General features: G+C 49.6%; 1 protein-coding gene across 3 annotated transcripts in view; it reads left to right on the top strand.

Annotated features, from left to right (window-relative positions):
• Positions 1–23939, top strand: part of MAPK15 (mitogen-activated protein kinase 15) — a 134615-nt gene that overhangs the window by 83454 nt on the left and 27222 nt on the right. For all 3 annotated transcript variants that reach the window (XM_073556543.1, XM_073556544.1, XM_073556542.1), the window contains exons 6-13: positions 9866–9996; positions 10301–10464; positions 10543–10682; positions 11685–11742; positions 11837–11974; positions 12110–12215; positions 20109–20388; positions 20471–20556. In XM_073556543.1, coding sequence (XP_073412644.1) covers positions 9866–9996; positions 10301–10464; positions 10543–10682; positions 11685–11742; positions 11837–11974; positions 12110–12215; positions 20109–20388; positions 20471–20556 — 1103 coding nt within the window. The remainder of the gene's footprint in view (positions 1–9865; positions 9997–10300; positions 10465–10542; positions 10683–11684; positions 11743–11836; positions 11975–12109; positions 12216–20108; positions 20389–20470; positions 20557–23939) is intronic.

The raw sequence follows: 23939 nt of genomic DNA, 5'->3' as shown, positions 1-23939 counted from the left end.
CACCAAGAACATCTGCAAGGAGTTTATATGTTCTCCCCGTGTTTGAGTGGGTTTCCTACAGGTTTTCCGGTTTCCTCCTGCACTCATATTGATAAGGAATGTACATACTAATAGGGAATGTAGATTGTGAGTCCCAATGGGGGGTAATGTATGTAAAGCGCTATGGAATTAATGGCGCTATATAAGTGAGTAAAATAAATAAATATACACAAGATGGCTGTCAATCTTCCTCGGTCTCCGTGCAAGATCTCGCCTTGTGGGGCTAAGGATGATTCTGGGAGACGTCAGGAATCAGCCCAGCTACACGGGAGGACCTGGTCAATTACCCAAAGAGAGCTGGGACCACAGTCTTAAACATTATCGTTAGTAACACGCTACGCCCTCATGGAGTAAAATCCTGCAGGGCACGCAAGGTTCTCCTGCTCACACCAGCACATGTCCAGGCACGTTTGAAGTTTGCCAATGACCATTTGGATATTCCAGAGGAGGCATGGGAGAAGATCATGTGGTAAGGTGAGACCAAAATAGAACATTCTGGTATCAACTGAACTTGCTGTGTTTGGAGGAAGAAGAATGAGTACAACCTTGTGAGGATATGGCCACTTACTAAAAACTATAGGACGAATGGACGGAGAGCGGAGTCCACAGCTCTAAGGGATGGAGCATGGAACACCGTTGTCGATATTGTTGTGTTTTATTAGTGATTTCCTTCCTCGCCAGTTCATCCTCAGGAATCAATGTTTCCATTCAGTAACACCAAGCAGAGGAGGACGAGCTGGATGGATCTTATGTAAACCTAAGGCCAGACAAGTAGATTGCTGAAGGTAAATGTAAAGCAATCATGCCATCAATCCCCTCTGTATCTCAAAGTCTCACTCCCATTGTACTCCCAACCCTAGGCCCATTGTGTGGTTGGGGATAGTAGACCCCGGGGAGCCGTCACCACAGGGGGTCTCACATGCAGCCCCAGAATATAATGCTGTCTGCAGAACCTGCAGGGCACAAATTAGATTACCTAAAGCTGAAAATGAATTGAGGCTTGCAAGAGATGTCAAAAGCAATAATAAAGGATTTTGGGGATATGTCAAAAGTAAAAGAAAAGTCAAAGATGCTATAGGATTTTTACAGGATGAAAATGATGAAATGGTAAGACAGGATGTTGAGAAGGCTGAACTTTTAAATTCCTATTTTGCATCTGTTTTCTCTCAGAAAGGAAATGTAACATCAACTGTTCTTCACTGTGCTATTAAGGGAATAGAAGAATCCAGGATATCTATAAACAGAAAGATAGTGAGGAAACACTTAGCTAACCTAAATGAATTCAAGTCTCCAGGTCCAGATGAATTACACCCCAGAGTACTGAAGGAGATAGCAGAAGAAATTTTTGAACCCCTCTCCATAATCTTTGAAAATTCTTGGAGAACAGGAGAAGTGCCAGAAGACTGGAGAAGAGCAAATGTTGTTCCTATCTTCAAAAAGGGGAAGAAGGTGGACCCAGGGAACTATAGGCCGGTGAGTCTGACTTCTATACCAGGAAAGATCTTTGAACAAATTATTAAACAACATGTATGTCAATACCTGGATAAGAATGAAGTGATCAAACAGAGTCAGCATGGGTTTGTAACTAATAAGTCATGTCAGACTAACTTAATTTCCTTCTATGACGGTATCACTGATTGGGTGGATCAAGGAAATGCTGTAGATATAGTATATCTTGACTTCAGCAAAGCATTTGACAAAGTCTCTCACACAATCCTTATTGAAAAAATGACTAAGTATGGAATGTACAAGGCAACTGTTAGGTGGATTCATAACTGGCTTAGTGATCGGACCCAAAGAGTGGTCGTAAATGGCTGCACATCCAGTTGGAAGAATGTCTCAAGTGGGGTACCACAGGGCTCTGTCCTGGGCCCTGTATTGTTCAACATCTTTATCAACGATTTAGATGAAGGAATTGAGGGTAAACTGATTAAATTTGCTGATGACACAAAGCTAGGAGGGATAGCTAATACTAGAGAAAAGAGAGAGAGGATTCAAAAAGATATAAATAAACTGGAGAAGTGGGCAGCAACTAACAGAATGGTTTTTAACAGGGAGAAATGCAAAGTACTACATCTGGGCAATAAAAATGAAAAAAGCATATACAGAATGGGAGGAATAGGGCTAAGCAACAGCACATGTGAAAAAGACTTGGGTATACTAATAGATCACAGACTGAATATGAGTCAACAATGTGATGCAGCAGCAAAAAAGGCAAATGCAATTCTAGGATGTATTAACAGAAGCATACAGTCTAGATCACGTGAAGTCATTATTTCCCTCTACTCCTCTTTGGTCAGACCTCATCTGGAATATTGTGTCCAGTTTTGGGCACCACATTTTAAAAAAGACATCAACAAACTGGAGCAAGTTCAGAAAAGAGCGACCAGAATAGTGACCGGTCTGCAAACCCTGTCTTATGAGGAAAGGTTGCAGGATTTGGGAATGTTTAGTTTGCAAAAGAGAAGACTGAGAGGAGACTTAATAGCTGTCTACAAATATCTAAAGGGCTGTCACATTGTAGAAGGATCAACTTTATTCTCATTTGCACAAGGAAAGACTAGTAGCAATGGGATGAAACTGAATGGGAGGAGACACAGATTAGATATTAGAAAAAACTTTTTGACAGTTAGAGTGATCAATGAGTGGAACAGGCTGCCACGAGAAGTGGTGAGTTCTCCTTCAATGGAAGTCTTCAAACAGAGGCTGGACAGGCATCTGACTGGGATGATTTAGTGAATCCTGCTTTGAGCAGGGGGTTGGACCAGATGGCCCAGGAGGTCCCTTCCAACTCTACGATTCTATGATTCTATGATTCTATGATGGAATATGCTTCATTCTGTGAGCTAAAGGAAAATGTTTAATAGGGAGGGAGAAAGGACACATGTGGTTTGATTCAGGCAGTTTTTGGAGTGGCTTTGAAGGGAGAGGATCCAAGCTGTGATGGATGGATGATCTATGGAGTTTTGGAGATTGATTGTTGGCTGGAGGGGTATCCATGAGCTATGGTCATGATATCCATCGTCTGGAGGAACATAGGCTGTGACTGCACACTATACTGGCTGGAGATACCAAAAGCTGTGGGACAACCAAAAGTTGGAAGACAGTGGGTATCGCCTGGTACGGGGCCAGTGGAACTACTGATCTCAGATTGGCAACTTGTGGACTGAGGACATTGTCTGTTGGCCATCTACTTGGATTTGTTGTACAACCATAGATGTATGGAATAAAAAACAGTTGCATCGGTAACCTGCCTAGATTTTGATACAGGAAAGATGTATATCTTTGTACAAAGATATACATCTTTCCTGTATCAAAATGGAGGACACCAGAATGTACCGCACTACTGGCTAACCTGCCTGCCTAGGTGATTTTTATAACCCACAACTTCAGATCTTCACAAGTGGTGGCAGCTGGTGGCATCACCTATCTCTGGACAGCATACCAGGAAAAGTTACTGATGGGTGACTTGGCAGAAGAGATGGCAGACTCCATCTACAAGAGGCTCAAGAAGGAGAAGCTGAGAGTCCTTTGCTCTGAGAGCTAGAGTGGTTGCTGGAGGACAACAGGGCAACCCTAATACAATGCTTGGACGACTGGGACCATGAACAACCACATGAGGATTGACCACAGCCAAGGGCTGTCATCCAGATGGCAGAGGATCGACCGACTGAGCTGAGGTAGATGCTGGACGCGCTAGGAGAGCGGGCCACGGAGATAGAGCGGGCGGCAGTGTTAAGCAAATATCTGGGTGTGCATTTTGCGGTACCCCCACCAGTCCCCGCACAGAGGACAGTGGATAACAGGTGAGATGGGCCCCCATCTTTAAGGTACCAGGAAATACCACCACAGTTCAATGAGGACATCTCGGATAGTGATGAACATCTCTGGTTATTTGAGAACCTCTGCCTACTACATGAGGTGTCAGTCAGTGAATGGCCCAGATTTTTGAGCGTTGGCCTGACCAAAAAAGCAAGAGAAGCTTTTAAGCTTTTAATACTTGTCTTCTGGGGATCAGAGATGTTCCTTTACCATTCACAGTGCATTACTAGAGAGGTATGCCGTCATGCCTGAAATCTACCAGAGGAAATTTCGGGAGTCTGACAAGCCCGATTCACCCACGCATCAGGAGTTTGCTAACACCCTACATATGGTGTACACTCAGTGGATAGAAGGACTGGAGGCTCGGGATGCAGAACATGTCTTGGATATATTCATGCTGGAACAATTTATGTCCAAGCTCCCAGTTGACTTAATAGAATGGGTGGTGGATAGAAAACTACTCAGCCTGGATGAAGCTGCAAGACTGGCTTATGATTGGTCTGCTAATCGACCTTGGCTACGTGAAAGTACAGCCCCAGCGAGTTACAAACAGGAGATTATATGGTGGCCAGTGAGACCCATGGATTGGAGGAACTGAGGGGAATTCGGACTTCACAAAGGGGGGGGAGGTTTCCCGAGTCCCCCAGTGCAGCCCACATTGGGGCGAGGAGGATTAAGCTGTCATGACTGTGGACACATGGGACACTTTGCCAGGGAATGCCAGGAACTTACTTGCCCACATCATCCACGTCCCCAACCGGTGAACACTGTACTACAAAGGGGCTGAAATTCGGAAGGAGAGAGGATCCCAATACCCCAACTGGAAATGGAAGAGGCATATATGGTACATGAACAAGTGTCCCGGACTAGGTGGGACACCTCAGCTACCTTTAACCAGCATCTACAGCCAGTCTGGGTAGAGGGCATGGAGGCTGCAGGACTCCGTGACTCAGGAGCCTCTGTTACATTGATCAAAGAACATCTAGTACCGGACCAATGTATTGTTTCCGGCAGCCGGATGTTAGTCAATGTAGCCGGAGGAGAACATCTGAACATTTGGAGGGCCTGACTACATTTAGACTGGGGTCACAGTCATGGAATGGTGGATGTAGTAGTTGTGCGGCACCTACCAGTAGATGTGTTGCTGGGAAACAACCTAGGAGCAGGATTGGTGGGCCAATGTCATGACCCAAAGCCAAGGAACGGTTCACACTGCGTCAGCCGAGAGGGAACAGAGCAATGTCTACATACTGACTACTCCCCTGCCTGTGGTGAGTAATGCATAAAATGTAATGACTGTTACCATGAAGGAATGTGACCTGGGGAGGAAAATAACACCAGGGAGGAGGCCCCTGGACTTCGGGACACTGGGTCTACCATCACCAGGGTCAGCCCAAATACTGTCCCTCCACGAACATTATTTATCAGGCCGCCAAGCGACCATTTCCCCAGCTGGGGGTCAGCACTCTGGGGTTGGACACAATGGCTACAAGTTTGGTTGTCATCGGGTACATGTGGAGTTTCCCATGTCTAACCGTGGATCAGGTGGAGAATATGGAGGACCCCGTGGGAGAAACAGCCCCTGTCTCAGCTAATTAAATACAGAGTCCTCGTCTCAGGGCTTCCCCCATCAGGGAGGTGGCAGGATTTGAAATATCACGAGACAAGCTGGAGATGTCTACTATGTAAACCAGGGTGGAATGGAGACTGTGGAGATTATTCACAAGGACGACATGGAATATGCCTTAAGGAAACTGGATAATAAAAGGTTTCGTTCTCATGAAGATGAAACCTTTTACATTCGTGTCCGCACTGAAAAAAGTAGGGGAGGAATGTGAGGATATGGCCGCTTACTAAAGACTATAGGACGAATGGACGTAGAGTGGAGTCCCACGGCTCTAAGGGATAGACACTTTTTCCAGCATGGAGCATCGGTTGCGTCGATATTGTTGTGTTTTATTAGATATTTTTTTGCTGTGCTTTATTAGTGATTTCCTTCCTCGTCAGTTCATCCTCAAGAATTAATGTTTCCATTCAGTAACACCAAGCAGAGGAGGACGAGCAGGCTGGATCTTATGTAAACCTAAGGCCGGACAAGTAGATTGCTAAAGGTACATGTAAAGCAATCATACTATCAGTTCCCTCTGTATCTCAATGTCTCACTGCATTGTACTCCCAGCCCTAGGCCCATTGTGTGGTTGGGGATAGTAGACCCAAGGGGGCCGTCACCACAGGGGGTCTCAAATGCAGTCGCAGGTGATGGAATATGCTTCTTTCTGTGAGCCAAAGGAAAATGTTTAAGGGGAGGGAGAAAGGACACATGGGGTTTGAATCAGGCAGTTGTTGGAGGAACTTTGAAATGAGGATCCAAGCTGTGATGGGTATCCATGAGCTATGGTCATGATATCCATCGTCTGGAGGGACATAAGCTGTGACTGCACACTAGACCGGCTGGAGATACCAAAAGCTGTGGGCCAACCAGAAGTTGGGAGACAGTGGGTCTCGCCTGGTATGGGGCCAGTGGAACTACCGATCTCAGATTAGGAACTTGTGAACTGAGGACATTGTATGTCGACCATCTACCTGAATTTGTTGTACAACCATGGATGTATGTACAGTGCCTTGCAAAAGTATTTGGCTCCCTGGAACTTTTCAACCTTTTCCCAAATATCATGCTTCAAACATAAAGATACAAAATGTAAATTTTTGGCGAAGAATCAACAACAAGTGGGACACAATTGTGAAATTGACCGAAATTTATTGGTTATTTTAAATTTTTGTGGAAAGTCAAAAACTGAAAAGTGGGGCGTGCAATATTATTCGGCTCCTGTAACTTAATACTTTGTTGTGCCACCTTTTGCTGCGATTACAGCTGCAGTCGCTTGGGGTATGTCTCTATCAGTTTTGTACATCGAGAAACTGAAATTCTCGCCCATTCTTCCTTGGCAAACAGCTCGAGCTCAGTGAGGTTGGATGGAGATCGTTTGTGAACAGCAGTTTTCAGCTTTTTCCACAGATTCTCGATTGGATTCAGGTCTGGACTCTGACTTGGCCATTCCAACACCTGGATACGTTTATTTGTGAACCATTCCATTGTAGCTTTTGCTTTATGTTTAGGATCATTGTCTTGTTGGAAGACAAATCTCCGTCCCAGTCTCAGGTCTTTTGCAGACTCCAACAGTTTTTTTTCAAGAATGGTCCTGTTTTTGGCTCCATCCATCTTTCCATCAATTTTAACCATCTTCCTTGTCCCTGCTGAAGAAAAGCAGGCCCAAACCATGATGCTGCCACCACCATGTTTGACAGTGGGGATGGTGTGTTCAGGGTGATGAGCTGTGTTGCTTTTACACCAAACATATCATTTGGCATTGTTGCCAAAAAGTTCGATTTTGTTTTCATCTGAGCAGAGCAACTACTTCCACATGTTTGGTGTGTCTCCCAGGTGGCTTGTTGCAAACTTTAAATGACACTTTTTATGGATATCTTTGAGAAATGGCTTTCTTCTTGCTACTCTTCCATAAAGGCTAGATTTGTGCAGTGTACGACTGGTTGTTGTCCTATGGACAGACTGTCCCACCTCAGCTGTAGATCTCTGCAGTTCATCCAGAGTGATCATGGGCCTCTTGGCTGCATCTATGATCAGTCTTCTCCTTGTTTGAGATGAAAGTTTAGAGGGACGGCCGGGTCTTGGTAGATTGGCAGTGGTAGGATACTCCTTCCATATCAGTATGATCGCTTGCACAGTGCTTCTTGGGATGCTTAAAGTTTTGGAAATCATTTTCTATCCAAATCCTGCTTTAAACTTCTCCACAACAGTATCACAGACCTGCCTGTTGTGTTCCTTGGTCTTCATGATGCTCTCTGTGCATCAAACAGAACCCTGAGACTATCACAGAGCAGGGGCATTTATACGGAGACTTGATTACACACAGGTGGATTATATTCATCATCATTAGTCATTTAAGGCAACATTGGATCATTCAGAGATCCACAATGAACTTCTGGAGTGAGTTTGCTGCACTGAAAGTAAAGGGGCCGATGTTATGATTAGGTCACCGAGGAGGATAACCGGGAAATAAGCTAGGCAGCCAGAACACCATAAAGGTTTGCAACTTAGCAGATTTCAGACCCCTAAACCTAACAACACAACTCGAATTAGCTGTGGGACGTACCTACGATACCCTAGACGCCTTGGCACAGCCAAAGTATTAAATAAGCTTAAAGCAAGAAAGGGGAAAGCTAAACTGCCCCGGAGCAGAACCCCAAAGGAATAGATAGCCCCCAAACATATTGCTGGTGAGACAAGATGAAGCACAAACATAGGCAGAAAATAGAGTAAGCAAATGATGGGGCCCAAACTGTCTAGATAGCACAGGACAGAAAAGATACTGTCTGCAATCACGCAAAAACCCTAAAAAATCCAACGCATCTGATATGCAAAAATACTGAGGCCACACGACCTCTCCCCCACTAGATCAGAATTCTGGTGTGAACTGGAAGCAAAACAAAAGACTGCTATAACAGGGGATTAGCAAAACTGAACAGACTGACATAAGCTGTGGCATATGGAGCGGGGTCCAGCACCGTTCCCAGCAGGGAACAATGCTGAACCCACACAGCAAAGCAGAAAGTAGAGAAAGACAAAACTGGATGAAATGCAAAAAGATTCCAGCAAACAAATGACTTATTTGAACGATGCAGGACCAAGCAGTGGACAAGTGGACTTCAAGATACACAGGAAGAAAAACAAATCACCAGCAACAACTGAGGGAAGCTTGCTCACTTAAATCTTCCCAGTCTGTAACACCTGACTTCCACTCATCGTCTTCAGGTGATAGACTTCTGTCAACCCGACCAGCTCCACTACCCGCAGCCACCACAAGAGGGAGCCCAATCTCAGAAGTCAGGTTAAGAGTGTTCACAACAGGCCAAATAATATTGCACACCCACTTTTCAGTTTTTGACTTTCCACAAAAATTTAAAATAACCAATAGATTTTGCTCAACTTCACAATTGTTCCACTTGTTGTTCTTCACCAAAAATTTACATTTGGTATATTTATGTTTGAAGCATGATATTTGGGAAAAGGTTGAAAAGTTCCAGGGGGCTGAATACTTTCGCAAGGCACTGTAATTTAAAATAGTTGCATTGTTAACCTGCCTAGGTGATATTTTATAACTCACAACCTCAGATCCTCACAATCCTCAAGAATACTGTCCCAACCATGAAGCATGGTGGGAGAAACTTCATACTTTGGCACTGCTTTTCTTGAAAGGGGACAGGATGACTGCACCGTATTAAAGGTAGGATAGATGGGGTCATGTATCATAAGATTTTGGCCAACAACCTCCCTTCCCCAGTAAGAGCATTGAAGATGGGTTGGCTGGGTTTTCTGGGATGGCAATGACCCGAAACACACAGCCAGGCCAACTAAGGAGTGGCTCTGTAAGAAGCATTTCAAGGTCCTGTAGTGACCTAGCCAGTGTCCAGACCTGAACCCAATAGAAAATCTTTGGCGAGAGATGAAACTCAATGTCACCCAGTGACAGCCCCAAAACCTGAAAAATCTAGAGAGGATCTGTATGGAGGAGGGGGCCAAAATCCCTGCTGCAGTATGTGCGAAACTTGGTCAAGAACCAGAGGAAACTTCTGACCTCTGTAATTGCAAAAAAAGGTTTCTGTATCAAATATTAAGTTCTGTTTTCCTATTGTATCAAATACTTATTTCATGCAATAAAATTAATTATGTAAAAATCATACAATGTGATTTTCTGGTTATTTATTTTTTTTAGATTTTATCTCTCAAAACTTAAGTGTACCTAAGATAAAAAAATACAGACCTCTCATTTTTTGTAGGTGGGAAAATGTACAAAATCAGCAATGTATCAAATACTTATTTTCCCCACTGTATGCTGAGATATGAGGCGCCTCAGTCTGTGGTGATGGGTATATGGTACATGATGAGGTGTGCTGTACATCGTACCTCATGGTGTTGTCCCCCTAGAGACCGACCTTCATGCGGTGATAAAGAAGGGCAGTCTCCTGAAGGATGTGCACATGAGATACATCCTGCACCAGCTGCTGAAGGCCACCAAGTTCCTTCACTCTGGGAATGTCATCCACAGAGACCAGAAGGTGAGAGGCTGGTATGGGTGTTATCCCTCAGGGTGGGGTCTGTGTCCAGGGCGGGAATGCCTCGGGCTGATGGGATCTGAGCCTTGGCAGTCCGTCATCCCTAAGGGGTGCAGTCTATGACCAGTGCGGGCCTCATCCCTCGGGGTCGGGTCTGTGCCCAGGGCGGGCGTCATGCCTAAGGTTGATGGGGTCAGTGCTGTTTGCAGGTGTCATCCCACAGGGCGGTGCCCAGGGCAGGAGTCTTTCTTCGGGGTGAGGACCCCACGTTCAGTCTCTGATTTGGGGCTTTGCTCTGTGCCTGCAGCCCTCTAATATCCTGCTGGATGCTGACTGCCTGGTGAAGCTGTGTGACTTTGGCCTGGCCCGCTCACTATATCAGATCCAAGAGGATCCTGGGAATCCAGCACTCACCGAGTACGTTGCCACACGCTGGTACCGCGCCCCTGAGATATTACTGGCATCTCACAGGTATGTGGGGAATGTAGTGGGCAGGCAGTGCCCCCCCCCATCTACGGGTGAGCTGATGCCTGCTATCATCTCCCACAGGTACACGAAGGGTGTGGACATGTGGAGTATTGGCTGTATCCTGGCAGAGATGCTGCTGGGGAAACCACTCTTCCCAGGAACTTCCACCATCAACCAGATCGAACGCATCATGAGCGTCATCCCAGCGCCGTCACAGGAAGGTGAGTGTGCCACAGTGTCACTTGGGAAAGGGGGGGTGGAAGGTAAGGTGTGCCAATGTGTCACCTGGGAGTGGGAGGGAGTGTCTCTGTGTCACCTGGGTGTGGGAGGTAATGCTGACGTGTCAACTGGGTGTGTGAGGAAATGCCGCCGTGTCACCTGGGTGTGGGAGGGAGAGCCTCTGTCACCTGGATGTGGGAGGGAATGCCGCCGTGTCACCTGGGTGTGGGAGGGAATGCTGCCGTGTCACCTGGGTGTGGGAGGGAGAGCCTCTATGTCACCTGGATGTGGGAGGGAATACCGCCGTGTCACCTGGGTGTGGGAGGGAATGCTGCCGTGTCACCTGGGTGTGGGAGGGAGAGCCTCTATGTCACCTGGATGTGGGAGGGAATACCGCCGTGTCACCTGGGTGTGGGAGGGAATGCTGCCGTGTCACCTGGGTGTGGGAGGGAGAGCCTCTATGTCACCTGGGTGTGGGAGGGAATGCTGCCGTGTCACCTGGGTGTAGGAGGGAATGCCGCCGTGTTACCTGGGTGTGGGAGGGAGTGTCGCCGTGTCACCTGGGTGTGGGAGGGAATGCTGCCGTGTCACCTGGGTGTGGGAGGGAATGCTGCCATGTCACCTGGGTGTGGGAGGGAATACCGGCGTGTCACCTGGGTGTGGGAGGGAATGCTGCCGTGTCACCTGGGTGTGGGAGGGAGAGCCTCTATGTCACCTGGGTGTGGGAGGGAATGCTGCCGTGTCACCTGGGTGTAGGAGGGAATGCCGCCGTGTTACCTGGGTGTGGGAGGGAGTGTCGCCGTGTCACCTGGGTGTGGGAGGGAATGCTGCCGTGTCACCTGGGTGTGGGAGGGAATGCTGCCATGTCACCTGGGTGTGGGAGGGAACGCCGCGGTGTCACCTGGGTGTGAGAGGGAGTGCCTCCGTGTCACCTGGGCATACCGCCCATATCACCCAGTCAGCTTTTCCTACTCAGTAACTTTTCTTCCTTGCTCCTTTTGCAGACATCTCGGCTATACGTTCAGACTATGGAGCATCGGTCGTCAGCCGGATGAATGCTCGGTAAGCGGCAGCCTGCGCCACATCCTGGGCTCAGAGCTGCATGCGGATGTAGCATGTAGGTGACATGAATCTGTGGGGTCTTCTGTGATTGCAGTCAGAGGGTCCCACTCTTGGAGCTGCTTCCCCCTAGTTGCCCCCCAGATGCCACTGACCTTCTGACCAAGCTGCTGGTCTTCAATCCCGACAGGAGGCTAACGGCGGAGGAGGCTCTGGAACACCCGTATGTGCGTAGGTTCGTGATTTGCACCAGTTCTTCTGTTTTGTGTGTTGACCTCCAACCTATTACATCAGTACTGTGCTTTCCCCTGTTATGGCCTTTATATGTTTGTCTTTACACGGCCACATTTCTCCCTCATCTGTTGTCCAGATTTCACTCTGCAGCTCGGGAGCCAGCGTTGGATTACGATGTCATTCTCCCTCTGGATGACGACATTCAGTTATCTGTTGCCGAGTATCGGAACAAGTTGTACGAGGTGATGGCCAAGGAGGTCATATATTGGTGGGGGATATTCTCAAGAGGGTCTTATGAGGAGCAGTAGTGAAGAAGTGTCTCTGTTGCTCGCCCTGGCTGCTCAGACTGGTTGGCTGGCTACTTGGATAGGCAGGTGGATGGTTGTGTGGGCTGTCAGATTGATTGGATAGACAGCTGGGGTTGCTGCTCAGGCTAGTTGGCTGGCTGCTCGGGCTAGCTTACTGCTTGGATAGACGAGCTGGCTGATTGTATAGGTGTGTGGGGTGGCTACTCAGACTAGCTGGGTGGATATGTGGGTGGACTTGATGCTCAGTCTCACTGGCTGCTTGGATAGGCAGGGGTGGTGGCTGCTTGGGCTGGCTCCTAGGATAGGCAGGCAGGGTGGCTGCTTGGATAGGCATGCAGTGAGGCTGTTCTGACTAGCTGGCTGGCTCCTTTGATAGACTGGTGTAGTAGCTGATTGGGCTGGTGCTTGGATAGATGTGTTGGGTGGCTGCTCTGACTAGCTGGCTGGATTGGTGGGTGGAGTGAATGATCGTGCTGGTTGGCTGCTTGGATTGGTGGGTGGGGTGGCTGTCAGGCTGCTTAAGTAGGCAGGCAGGGTGTGTGCTTGTTTTCGAAGGTCGGCTACTTGGATAGGCATATGAGGTAGCTGCTCGGACTATCTGGCTAGCTGCTTGCATAGACGAGGGGGGGTGGCTGCTTGGATAGGATTGCAGGGTAGGGTGGGCATAGGAGGGCAAGGTATCTGCTCAGGCTAGCTGGCTGGCTGCTTGGATAGGTGGTCGAGGTAGTTCCTTGACTACTTGGAGGTGGTCAGGGTAGCTGCTCGGCCGGCTGCTTGGATAGGCAGGCTGGGTGGTTTTTTGGGCGGGTTGGTTGGTTGCTTGGGTAGGTGAGCTGGCTGCTTGCATGGGTGGGGTGGCTACGTGGGCTTGGATGAATGAGCTAGCTGGTTGCTTGGGTAGGCGGGCAGAGTAGTGGGTCGCCCTCCCAGGGCTGTGGGGTACTCGGTACCGGGCCGGTGTCAGCGGGGTGTGTCACAGCGGCAGGGACCCAGTCCGTGGCCCTGGGCGCCCAATTAATAGGGGAGATTGAATGGTGGAAATACAATAGATTTAGATGAATAGTTCGTGATGCCACCTGTGGTGTTCGTTAATTGAGATGTTAAGCCGACGCTGCATGCAGATCCTCTGGGACTGGTGGTGTGGTGCAGCAAAGATGTTGAAGCTCCCCACAGGTGGAGCTGTAGTCCCAGGGCAGTGTAAAGGGGATGATAGCGGGGAGACGTGGACGGTGCAGAGATGTAGCGGTGCTGAGGGTGTTGGCGCCGGAGTGAGTGGAGGACACCAGGGCTTGTAGTTCCAAAGCTTTACTCACAGTCTGTAGTACATACAGGTGCCTGCCTCCATGCTGTGTCACCCGGGTCAGGGACTCGGTCAACCTCCAGGCAAGATGGAATGCTCCCTTCCAACACTCCGCCAACATGTGCCTTTCTGAAGTCTCCTCTATAGCGCCGTTGAATGAAGTACTCCCAGTACTGAGTTACACTGGAGTTCCTCCTGACAGATGTTCCCAAGAACTCTACTTGTACGGCAGACAGCTGTAGCCTGCTTCGGGGACTCCTTGCTCCTAAGTCCCAGCTCACTATCACTGTTGCTGTTGTGCCCCCAAGTCTTAGATGGGAGTAGTGCATTTACAGCCCACTACTCCTCCGGTGTCTGCTGTAGGATCATTAGTATCCATACAACCTCGGGCACCGGGCCCTGGCCTTGCGCTTAGAACTTCTCGGCAGGGTTCTTCTCTAACCAACGTCCTCTGTTCCCTTTTACTCCTCACGTTCCGTACTAGTCTCTTCTTCTTATGGAAAATCAGGTTTCTCTTCAATGTCTTTCTCTTTCTTTCCTTTCCCGTGCCAGCAGACCCAGATCACTGTGATCTGCTGCAGCACTTCCTTCCTCCATCCCTCTCTCAGGGATCTTCTCTCCACACCATACTCTACTCCACTGAACACTCGACTCTGAACTCTGAAATCCTAAACCTTCCCACTCTTTTATGTATTCTAACTCCACCCGCCTCCCAGCACGTTTCGTGTTCCAAGCAGGGAGCCGCAATGTGGCTTTGCTACACTACTTTGTGATGATGGGTGCAGGTGTTGGAGCGTGGTCAGGAGCCTCCAACTTACCTGGATGGTGGGGTACCACACCTCAGGAGGAGGTGCAGTACCTCTGTGGCAACCGACCCTCAGGGGCACCACACTCCCCCCCCCCCCCGTTAAACACAGCACGTCCGCGGGCTGCAAGTTAAACAGAGACAAACAATCCTGGAACATACAAACATTTTATAATGCTAAATAAACAATTCTTATCTAAACTTCCCAATGTGGGAGGCACGGTTTCTTGAACGTTGCAAACAGTTTTAACTAGCTATCTAAATTTAAAATTATGCTACCTAATTTAAAGTGCTATGGAAGCAAACTCCATATCCAACATCAATTCACATTTTCTAGCAATACATCTCCTTTCTGTTACTTTACACATTTTCCTACTTTCTTCCTTACATGACAACCTCTGGTGTCTGGTTCATCACCTGTAACTTCAATTCTTTATTCACATTTAAGGCATATTTATATTACTATATTTCTTTTTTCATTATAATGCATTAGTACTCTCAATACACACTGTCACTTTATGGTTCCTATTCAAGAATAACTTTAAACATTATCAATAAGTGCAATTGTAGACACTGGTCCAGCCAACATGTCTGGAAATGTCCTTATGGCGAGGTAGTTCTTCTTTCACAAAGAGATTCCTATGTAAAACCAAGAAAGAGCACCTAAAGAGGTGCAAACTATAAACAAAAACAGTTCTGGACCATTCAGCGTTCATGAACTCTGCAGTTCAATATGAACGCTGCCAATATAACTGGGCAACACTGGAAAAACAAAACTAGAACATGATGATCATAAATAGAAAACAGGTACAAAAATAGAAAACAGAAGGCACAACGGTGCAAATACCCTCCTGGGTAATGAGAGTTATTTTACTGCAGGTTACTAGTGGTGGTCCCCTCCTGGGGTTCTGGAAGCTGGTTGCTGGGGCTGCTTCCAGGGAAGATGCTTTGGGTGTCTTCATCCTGTTGCTGTTGCTGAGTGCTTGCCAATTGCATGTACTCTGCCTCCCAAAGGGTGAGATAGGGACTGGTCGGGGTAATTGAGAGGGCCATGGAAATGTCAACTGCCTGTGGGGATGGCGTGTCAGCGGTTTCCGAGGGTACCTCTGCCGCTGCCAACAATTCAGCAGGTGTCATCGCCGGCACCACCGGATCGTCTTCCTCCAGCTCCATCGGGACCTCAGTTGGCGGTACTGTAGCCTGGGGTCGCCGGCGGGGGTCAATTAGACCATTTTGAGTCGTTGGCTCCGTTCCTAACATCAAGGTCATGCTTGGAGCGGTAATCATACCTTGCGTTCCCTGATGAGGTTCCGGCCCCAGTACCTGGTAGCGAACAGCGGCGGCCGCGACTCCCGGCGTTGCCGGCTAGGCAGGTCGCAGTTGGATCCGGGCAGGTGCAAGGTTGTCTTCGGCCAAGGCAGTCGGCGGGGCCTGCGCGACCGCGCCAGGTCCAGACGGGGACGCGGCCCTGGTCCTCCATTCTGCTCCGGGACTCTCATACCTTCTCCGGGCAGGCCTCATCCAATGGCAATATCTGCTTTGAGGTGGTGATGAGCGCTGCAAGGGGTGTCTCAGCGGTCGTATACTCCACAGTGGCGGCCTGGGGGAGAGTTGCCTTTCTTCCCCCCGCTCTTCTGGCCTCTTTCCTCCTTCCATTATGGCGTTTTCGCGTTCTTCCTGTCTGGGCTCTTTTCCCGCCACTGGCTTCTGCTCCTCCTTCTGGGGGCGACGTCTTCTTCCAACTCCTCCATACCAAGCCAGTATACGAACCCCTAGGGGGGTGGGCCATGTTGCTGTTGCATAGTAATTCAGGCAGGGGAGGCCCAGGACAGTTCGCGGTCTTTTCTTAGGACCCCCCATGTTATCACGCCCTTCTTCAATGCGCCAGCAGCCATTTTTAGCTTTCATTTTACAGTCTATTAAATTGGGTCTTCTGCACATTTTCAAAAACTTTGAGTCTTAGGCACACAGAACCCGATGGCATCGGGTCTCGCCATCCTGTTCGTGACGCCAAGTTGGGTCACCCTCCCAGGGCTGTGGGGTACTCGGTACCAGACCGGTGTCAGCGGGATGTGTCACAGCGGCAGGGACCCAGTCTGTGGCCCTGGGCGCCCAATTAGTAGGGGAGATTGAATGGTGGAAATACAATAGATTTAGATGAATAGTTCGTGACGCCACCTGTGGTGTTCGGCAAGTGAGATGTTAAGCCAACGCTGCATGCAGATCCTCTGGGACTGGTGATGTTGTGCAGCCAAGATGTTGAAGCTCCCCACAGGTGGAGCTTGTAGTCCCAGGGCAGTGGAAAGGGGATGATAGCGGGGAGACGTGGACGGTGCAGAGATGTAGCGATGCTGAGGGTGTTGGCGCCGGAATGAGTGGAGGACACCAGGGCTTGTAGTTCCAATGCTTTACTCACAGTCTGTAGTACTTACAGGTGCCTGCCTCCGTGCTGTGTCCTCCGGGTCAGGGACTCGGTCAACCTCCATGCAAGATGGAATGATCCCTTCCAACACTCCACCCACATGTGCCTTTCTGAACGTCTCCTCTATAGCGCCTTTGAATGAAGTACTCCCAGTACTGAGTTACACTGGAGTTCCTCCTGACAGATGTTCCCAAGAACTCTGCTTGTACGGCAGACAGCTGTAGCCTGCTTCGGGGACTCCTTGCTCCTAAGTCCCAGCTCACTATCAATGTTGTTGTTGTGCCCCCAAGTCTTAGATAGGAGTAGTGCATTTACAGCCCACTACTCCTCCGGTGTCTGTTGTAGGATCATTAGTATCCATACAACCTCGGGGACCGGGCCCTGGCCTTGCGCTTAGAACTTCTAGGCAGGGTTCATCTCTAACCCACGTCCTCTGTTCCCTTTTACTCCTCACGTTCCGTACTAGTCTCTCTTTCTTATGGAAAATCAGGTTTCTCTTCAATGTCTTTCTCTTTCTTTCCCGTGCCAGCAGACCCAGATCACTGTGATCTGCTGCAGCACATCCTTCCTCCATCCCTCTCTCAGGGATCTTCTCTCCTCCACACCATACTCTACTCCACTGAACACTCGACTCTGAAATCCTAATCCTTCCCACTCTTTTATGTATTCTAACTCCACCCGCCTCCCAGCACGTTTCGTGTTCCAAGCAGGGAGCCACCAAAGGTGCTCTGCTACACTCCAAGCAGGGAGCCGCAATGTGGCTTTGCTACACTACTTTGTGATGATGGGTGCAGGTGTTGGAGCGTGGTCAGGAGTCTCCAACTTACCTGGATGGTGGGGTACCACACCTGAGGAGGAGGTGCAGTACCTCTGTGGCAACCGAACCCTCAGGGGTGCCACAGCAGATGCACAAGCTAACTGGTGGCTGCCTGGATAGGTGGGTGGGGTGGATGATTAGGCTCAATGGTTTGCTGCTTGGATAGGCGGGCGGGACGACTGATCATGTTTGCTGTGTGGATAGGCGGTCAGGGTGGCTGGATAGGCGTGCAGGGTTGCTGCTCGCATAGGCGGGCAGGATGGCTGCTCTGCCTGCATGGGTAAGCTTTCTGCCTGTGCAGGTTGACTGGCTGCTTGCATAGGCAGATGGGGTGGCTCCTTGGATAGGCAGGTGGAGTGGCTGCTTGGATAGACAGACTGGGTGGCTGGCTGCTTGTATAGGTGTGTGGGGTGGCTGCTAAGGCTTATTGAGTGGATATGTATGCAGGAAGGCTGTTGTGACTAGCTGGCTGGCTGTTTTGATAGCTAGGTGTAGTGGCTGCTCGAGCTGGCTGCTTGGATAGGTGTGCTGGGTGGGTGCTCAGACTAGGTGACTGGATAGGTGGGCGGGGTGGCTGCTCGGGCTGGCTGTTTGGATAGGCGGGCAGGGTGGCTGCTCAGGCTAGCTGGTTTACTGCATGCATAGACTGGCATGGTGGCTGCTTGGGTAGGTATGTGGGGTGGCCACTCGGGCTAGCTGACTTGCTGCATGGATAGACTGGTATGGTGACTGCTTGGGCTGTCTAGATGGCTGCTTCGATAAGTGGGCAGGGTGATTGTTCAGGCTCACTGATTGGCTGCTTGAATAAGCGACCAGGATGGTTGCTCAGGTTTGCTGGATGGTTGCTTGGATAGGCAGGAGTGGTGGCTGCTCGGCTTACAGGCTGGCTGCTTGGATAAGTGGGCAGGGTGGCTGTTCAGGCTCGCTGATTTTCTGCTTGAATAAACGACCAGGGTGGTTGCTCAGGTTTGCTGGCTGGTTGCTTGGATAGGCAGGCGTGGTTGCTGCTCGTCTTACAGGCTAGCTGCTTGGATAAGTGGGCATGGTGGCTGTTTAGGCTCACTGATTGGCTGCTTGAATAAGCAACCAGGGTGGCTGCTCAGGTTTGATGGCTGGTTGCTTGGATTGGCAGGCGTGGTGGCTGCTTGGCTTACAGGCTGGCTGCTTGGATATGTTGGCGGGATGGCTACTCAGGCTTGCTGCATGGGTGGTCGCTTGTATTCTAAGGCCAGCTACTTGTATAGGCATGTGGGGTGGCTGCTTGGACTATCTGGCTAGCTGCTTGCATAGGCGAGCGGGCGGCTGCTTGGATAGGAAGGCAGGGTGGCTGCTCGGGCTAGGTGGCTGGAAAGGTAGGTGGAGTTGATGCTCGGGCTGGCTGCTTGGATAGATGGGCAGGGTGGCTGCTCGGGCTGGCTGCTTGGATAGACAGGCAGGGTGGCTGCTCGGGCTAGCTGGTTTGCTTCATGGATAGACTGGCTTGATGGCTACTTGGGCTGACTTACTGCATGGATAGGTGGACAGGGTGGCTTCTCATGCTCACTGATTGGCTGCTTGTATTAGTGACCAGAGTGGCTGGGTTTGCTGCCTGGCTGCTTGGATAGGCATGTGGGGTGGCCACTCGAGCTAGCTGACTTGCCGCATGGATAGACTGGCGAGTTGGCTGCTTGGATAAGTGGGCATTGTGGCTGCTCAGGCTCACTGATTGACTGCTTGAATAAGCGACCAGGGTGGCTGCTCGTGTTCGCTGTCTGGCTAGTTGGTTGGGGTAGCTGTTTGTCCGACTGCTTGGATAGGCTGGCAGGGTGGCAGCTCGGGATGACTGCTGCTTGGATAAATGGGCTGGCTGGTTGCTTATGCGGGCGGGGTGGCTGCTCAGGCTGGCTGGTTGCTTAGGTCAGTGGGCAGGGTGGCTGCTTGTTCTCGAAGGCCAGCTACTTGGATAGGAGGGCAGGGTGGCTGCTCAGGCTAGCTGGCTGGCTGCTTGGATAGTTTGTCAGGGTGGCTTCTTGGATTGGCGGGTGAGGTGGCTGCTCCGGCTTGCTGGCTAGCTGCTTGGATAGGCGGGGTGACTGTTTGGGCTGGCTGCCTAGATAGGTGGTTGGGGCAACTGCTTGGGCTGGATGGCTGCCTAGATAGGTGAGAAGAGCGACTACTTAGGCTGGCTGGCTTCCTAGATAGGCGGGCGACTGCTTGGGCTCGCTGCTTGGATAGGGGGCGGGAGCACTGCTTGGGCTAGCTAGCTATCTAGATAGGCATGCACGGCGACTGCTTGGTCTGGCTGCCTAGATAGGTGGACGACTACATAGATTGGCTGCTTGGATAGGCTGACCTGCTCCTTCTATTTGGATTCTGTCACACTGAATTACCTTCAGGTTGCACAGCAGGTTTGTACGCTCCTCACGATTTGATATCGGTCTTCGGGTTAGGGTTGGGTCAAGTTGATGACGGCATCCTGTCACGTCTTTACTTTTGTCCTGTAGATGATTCTTGAAAGGAAAACTAATGCTCGACGGCAGAAAAGAGAAACTCTAAAGGAAAGTGCTGAACCTGTGACCGAAAACCTACAAGATGCTGGATGTCCACAGTCGAAGGATGCGTTGTCTCCAGTATCGAGCACTAGCCATGTATCAGGGGCTCCTAGGAAAACCATTACTTGTGAATCCGCTCCAAAAACTGATGGCTGTGACCAGCACAATCCACAAGGCGCAATGAAACCCAAGTCACCCATATACAATCCCATCACCCACAGCGTCAGCCAGCGTATGTGCTATGCACCCTCGATCACTGAAGAAAGTGTTATTACCGCAGCCCACACAACATAAGAACATGTTTTTTCTTTCAGAGGGGTCTGGATATTGGCGAGGGGCATCGCACCAAAAAAGATCAGGAAGTCGGCAAAGCCAGGAGCATACCATGACTACCCCAGGGGTAAGAGGAGTGTTCATCATACCGACAGAAAATGGCTGATGTCACTGGTGTTATTGGTCACAGGATCTACTTTGTATAGCGTCCCACCTGTCCAGCTGCAAATGGCATGTACAACTGCTCCGATCCTACTCTTCCACCTCTCTGACAAAATGCACGTTAACTCCAATCCTGCCTTTCCACCCCTCTGACAAAATGCACGTTAACTCCAATCCTGCCCTTCCACCCCTCTGACAAAATGCATGGTAACTCCAATCCTGCCCTTCCACCTTTCCATCCCTCCAAGAAAATGCACGGTAACTCCAATCCTGTCCTTCCACCCCTCTGACAAAATGCATGGTAACTCCAGTGCTGTCCGTCCACCCCTCTGACAAAATGCATGGTAACTCCAATCCTGCCCTTCCACCCCTGTGACAAAGAGCATGGCAACCCCAATCCTGCCCTTCGACCCCTCTGACAAAATGCATGGTAACTCCAATCCTGCCCTTCCACCCATCTGACAAAATGCATGGTAACTCCAATCCTGCCCTTCCACCCCTGTGATAAAATGCATGGTAACTCCAATCCTGCCCTTCCACCCCTGTGATTAAATGCATGGTAACTCCAATCCTGCCCTTCCACCCCTCTGACAAAATGCATGGTAACTCCAATCCTGTCCTTCCACCCCTCTGACAAAATGCATGGTAACTCCAATCCTGCCCTTCCACCCCTCTGACAAAATGCATGGTAACTCCAATCCTGCCCTTCCACCACTGTGACAAAATGCATGGTAACTCCAATCTTGCCCTTCCACCCCTCTGACAAAATGCATGGTAACTCAAATCCTGCCCTTCCACCTCTCTGACAAAATGCATGGTAACTTCAATCCTGCCCTTCCACCCCTGTGACAAAATGCATGGTAACTCCAATCCTGCCCTTCCACCCCTGTGAGAAAGTGCATGGTAACTCCAATCCTGTCCTTCCACCCCTCTGACAAAATGCATGGTAACTCCAATCCTGCCCTTCCACCCCTGTGAGAAAGTGCATGGTAACTCCAATCTCGCCCTTCCACCCCTGTGAGAAAGTGCATGGTAACTCCAATCTTGCCCTTCCACCCCTGTGAGAAAGTGAATGGTAACTCCAATCTTGCCCTTCCACCCCTCTGACAAAATGCATGGTAACTCCAATCCTGCCCTTCCACCCCTCTGACAAAATGCATGGTAACTCCAATCCTGTCCTTCCACCCATCTGACAAAATGCATGGTAACTCCAATCCTGTCCTTCCACCCATCTGACAAAATGCATGGTAACTCCAATCTTGTCCTTCCTCCCCTCTGACAAAATGCATGGTAACTCCAATCCTGCCCTTCCACCCCTCTGACAAAATGCATGGTAACTCCAATCTTGCCCTTCCACCCCTCTGACAAAATGCATGGTAACTCCAATCCTGCCCTTCCACCCCTCTGACAAAATGCATGGTAACTCCAATCTTGCCCTTCCACCCCTGTGAGAAAGTGCATGGTAACTCCAATCTTGCCCTTCCATCCCTGTGAGAAAGTGCATGGTAACTCCAATCTTGCCCTTCCACCCCTCTGACAAAATGCATGGTAACTCCAATCCTGCCCTTCCACCCCTCTGACAAAATGCATGGTAACTCCAATGCTGTCCTTCCACCCATCTGACAAAATGCATGGTAACTCCAATCCTGTCCTTCCAACCCTCTGACAAAATGCATGGTAACTCCAATCCTGCCCTTCCACCCCTGTGAGAAAGTGCATGGTAACTCCAATCCTGCCCTTCCATCCCTCTGACAAAATGCATGGTAACTCCAATCCTGTCCTTCCAACCCTCTGACAAAATGCATGGTAAGTCCAATCCTGCCCTTCCACCCCTCTGACAAAATGCATGGTAACTCTCCAATCCTGCCCTTCCACCCCTGTGAGAAAGTGCATGGAAACTCCAATGTTGCCCTTCCACCCCTCTGACAAAATGCATGGTAACTCCAATCCTGCCCTTCCACCCCTCTGACAAAATGCATGGTAACTCCAATGCTGTCATTCCACCCCCTCTGACAAAATGCATGGTAAGTCCAATCCTGCCCTTCCACCCCTCTGACAAAATGCATGGTAACTCTCCAATCCTACCCTTCCACCCCTGTGAGAAAGTGCATGGTAACTCCAATCTAGCCCTTCCACCCCTCTGACAAAATGCATGGTAACTCCAATGTTGCCCTTCCATCCCTCTGACAAAATTCATGGTAACTCCAATCCTGCCCTTCCATCCCTCTGACAAAATGCATGGTAACTCCAATCCTGTCCTTCCACCCATCTGACAAAATGCATGGTAACTCCAATCCTGTCCTTCCACCCATCTGACAAAATGCATGGTAACTCCAATCTTGTCCTTCCTCCCCTCTGACAAAATGCATGGTAACTCCAATCCTGCCCTTCCACCCCTCTGACAAAATGCATGGTAACTCCAATCTTGCCCTTCCACCCCTCTGACAAAATGCATGGTAACTCCAATCTTGCCCTTCCACCCCTGTGAGAAAGTGCATGGTAACTCCAATCTTGCCCTTCCATCCCTGTGAGAAAGTGCATGGTAACTCCAATCTTGCCCTTCCACCCCTCTGACAAAATGCATGGTAACTCCAATCCTGCCCTTCCACCCCTCTGACAAAATGCATGGTAACTCCAATGCTGTCCTTCCACCCATCTGACAAAATGCATGGTAACTCCAATCCTGTCCTTCCAACCCTCTGACAAAATGCATGGTAACTCCAATCCTGCCCTTCCACCCCTGTGAGAAAGTGCATGGTAACTCCAATCCTGCCCTTCCATCCCTCTGACAAAATGCATGGTAACTCCAATCCTGTCCTTCCAACCCTCTGACAAAATGCATGGTAAGTCCAATCCTGCCCTTCCACCCCTCTGACAAAATGCATGGTAACTCTCCAATCCTGCCCTTCCACCCCTGTGAGAAAGTGCATGGTAACTCCAATGTTGCCCTTCCACCCCTCTGACAAAATGCATGGTAACTCCAATCCTGCCCTTCCACCCCTCTGACAAAATGCATGGTAACTCCAATGCTGTCATTCCACTCCTCTGACAAAATGCATGGTAACTCCAATCCTGTCCTTCCACCCATCTGACAAAATGCATGGTAACTCCAATCTTGCCCTTCCACCCCTCTGACAAAATGCATGGTAACTCCAATCCTGTCCTTCCACCCATCTGACAAAATGCATGGTAACTCCAATCTTGTCCTTCCACCCCTCTGACAAAATGCATGGTAACTCCAATCCTGCCCTTCCACCCCTCTGACAAAATGCATGGTAACTCCAATGCTGTCCTTCCACCCATCTGACAAAATGCATGGTAACTCCAATCCTGTCCTTCCAACCCTCT

This window comes from Dendrobates tinctorius, unplaced genomic scaffold, assembly GCF_039654945.1.
Source record: "Dendrobates tinctorius isolate UK_male_01 unplaced genomic scaffold, ASM3965494v1 ptg000235l, whole genome shotgun sequence".
Classification (NCBI taxonomy): Eukaryota; Metazoa; Chordata; class Amphibia; order Anura; family Dendrobatidae; genus Dendrobates; species Dendrobates tinctorius.
Note: the sequence above shows the minus strand (reverse complement) of the source record. Positions and strands in the feature narration are given on the sequence as shown.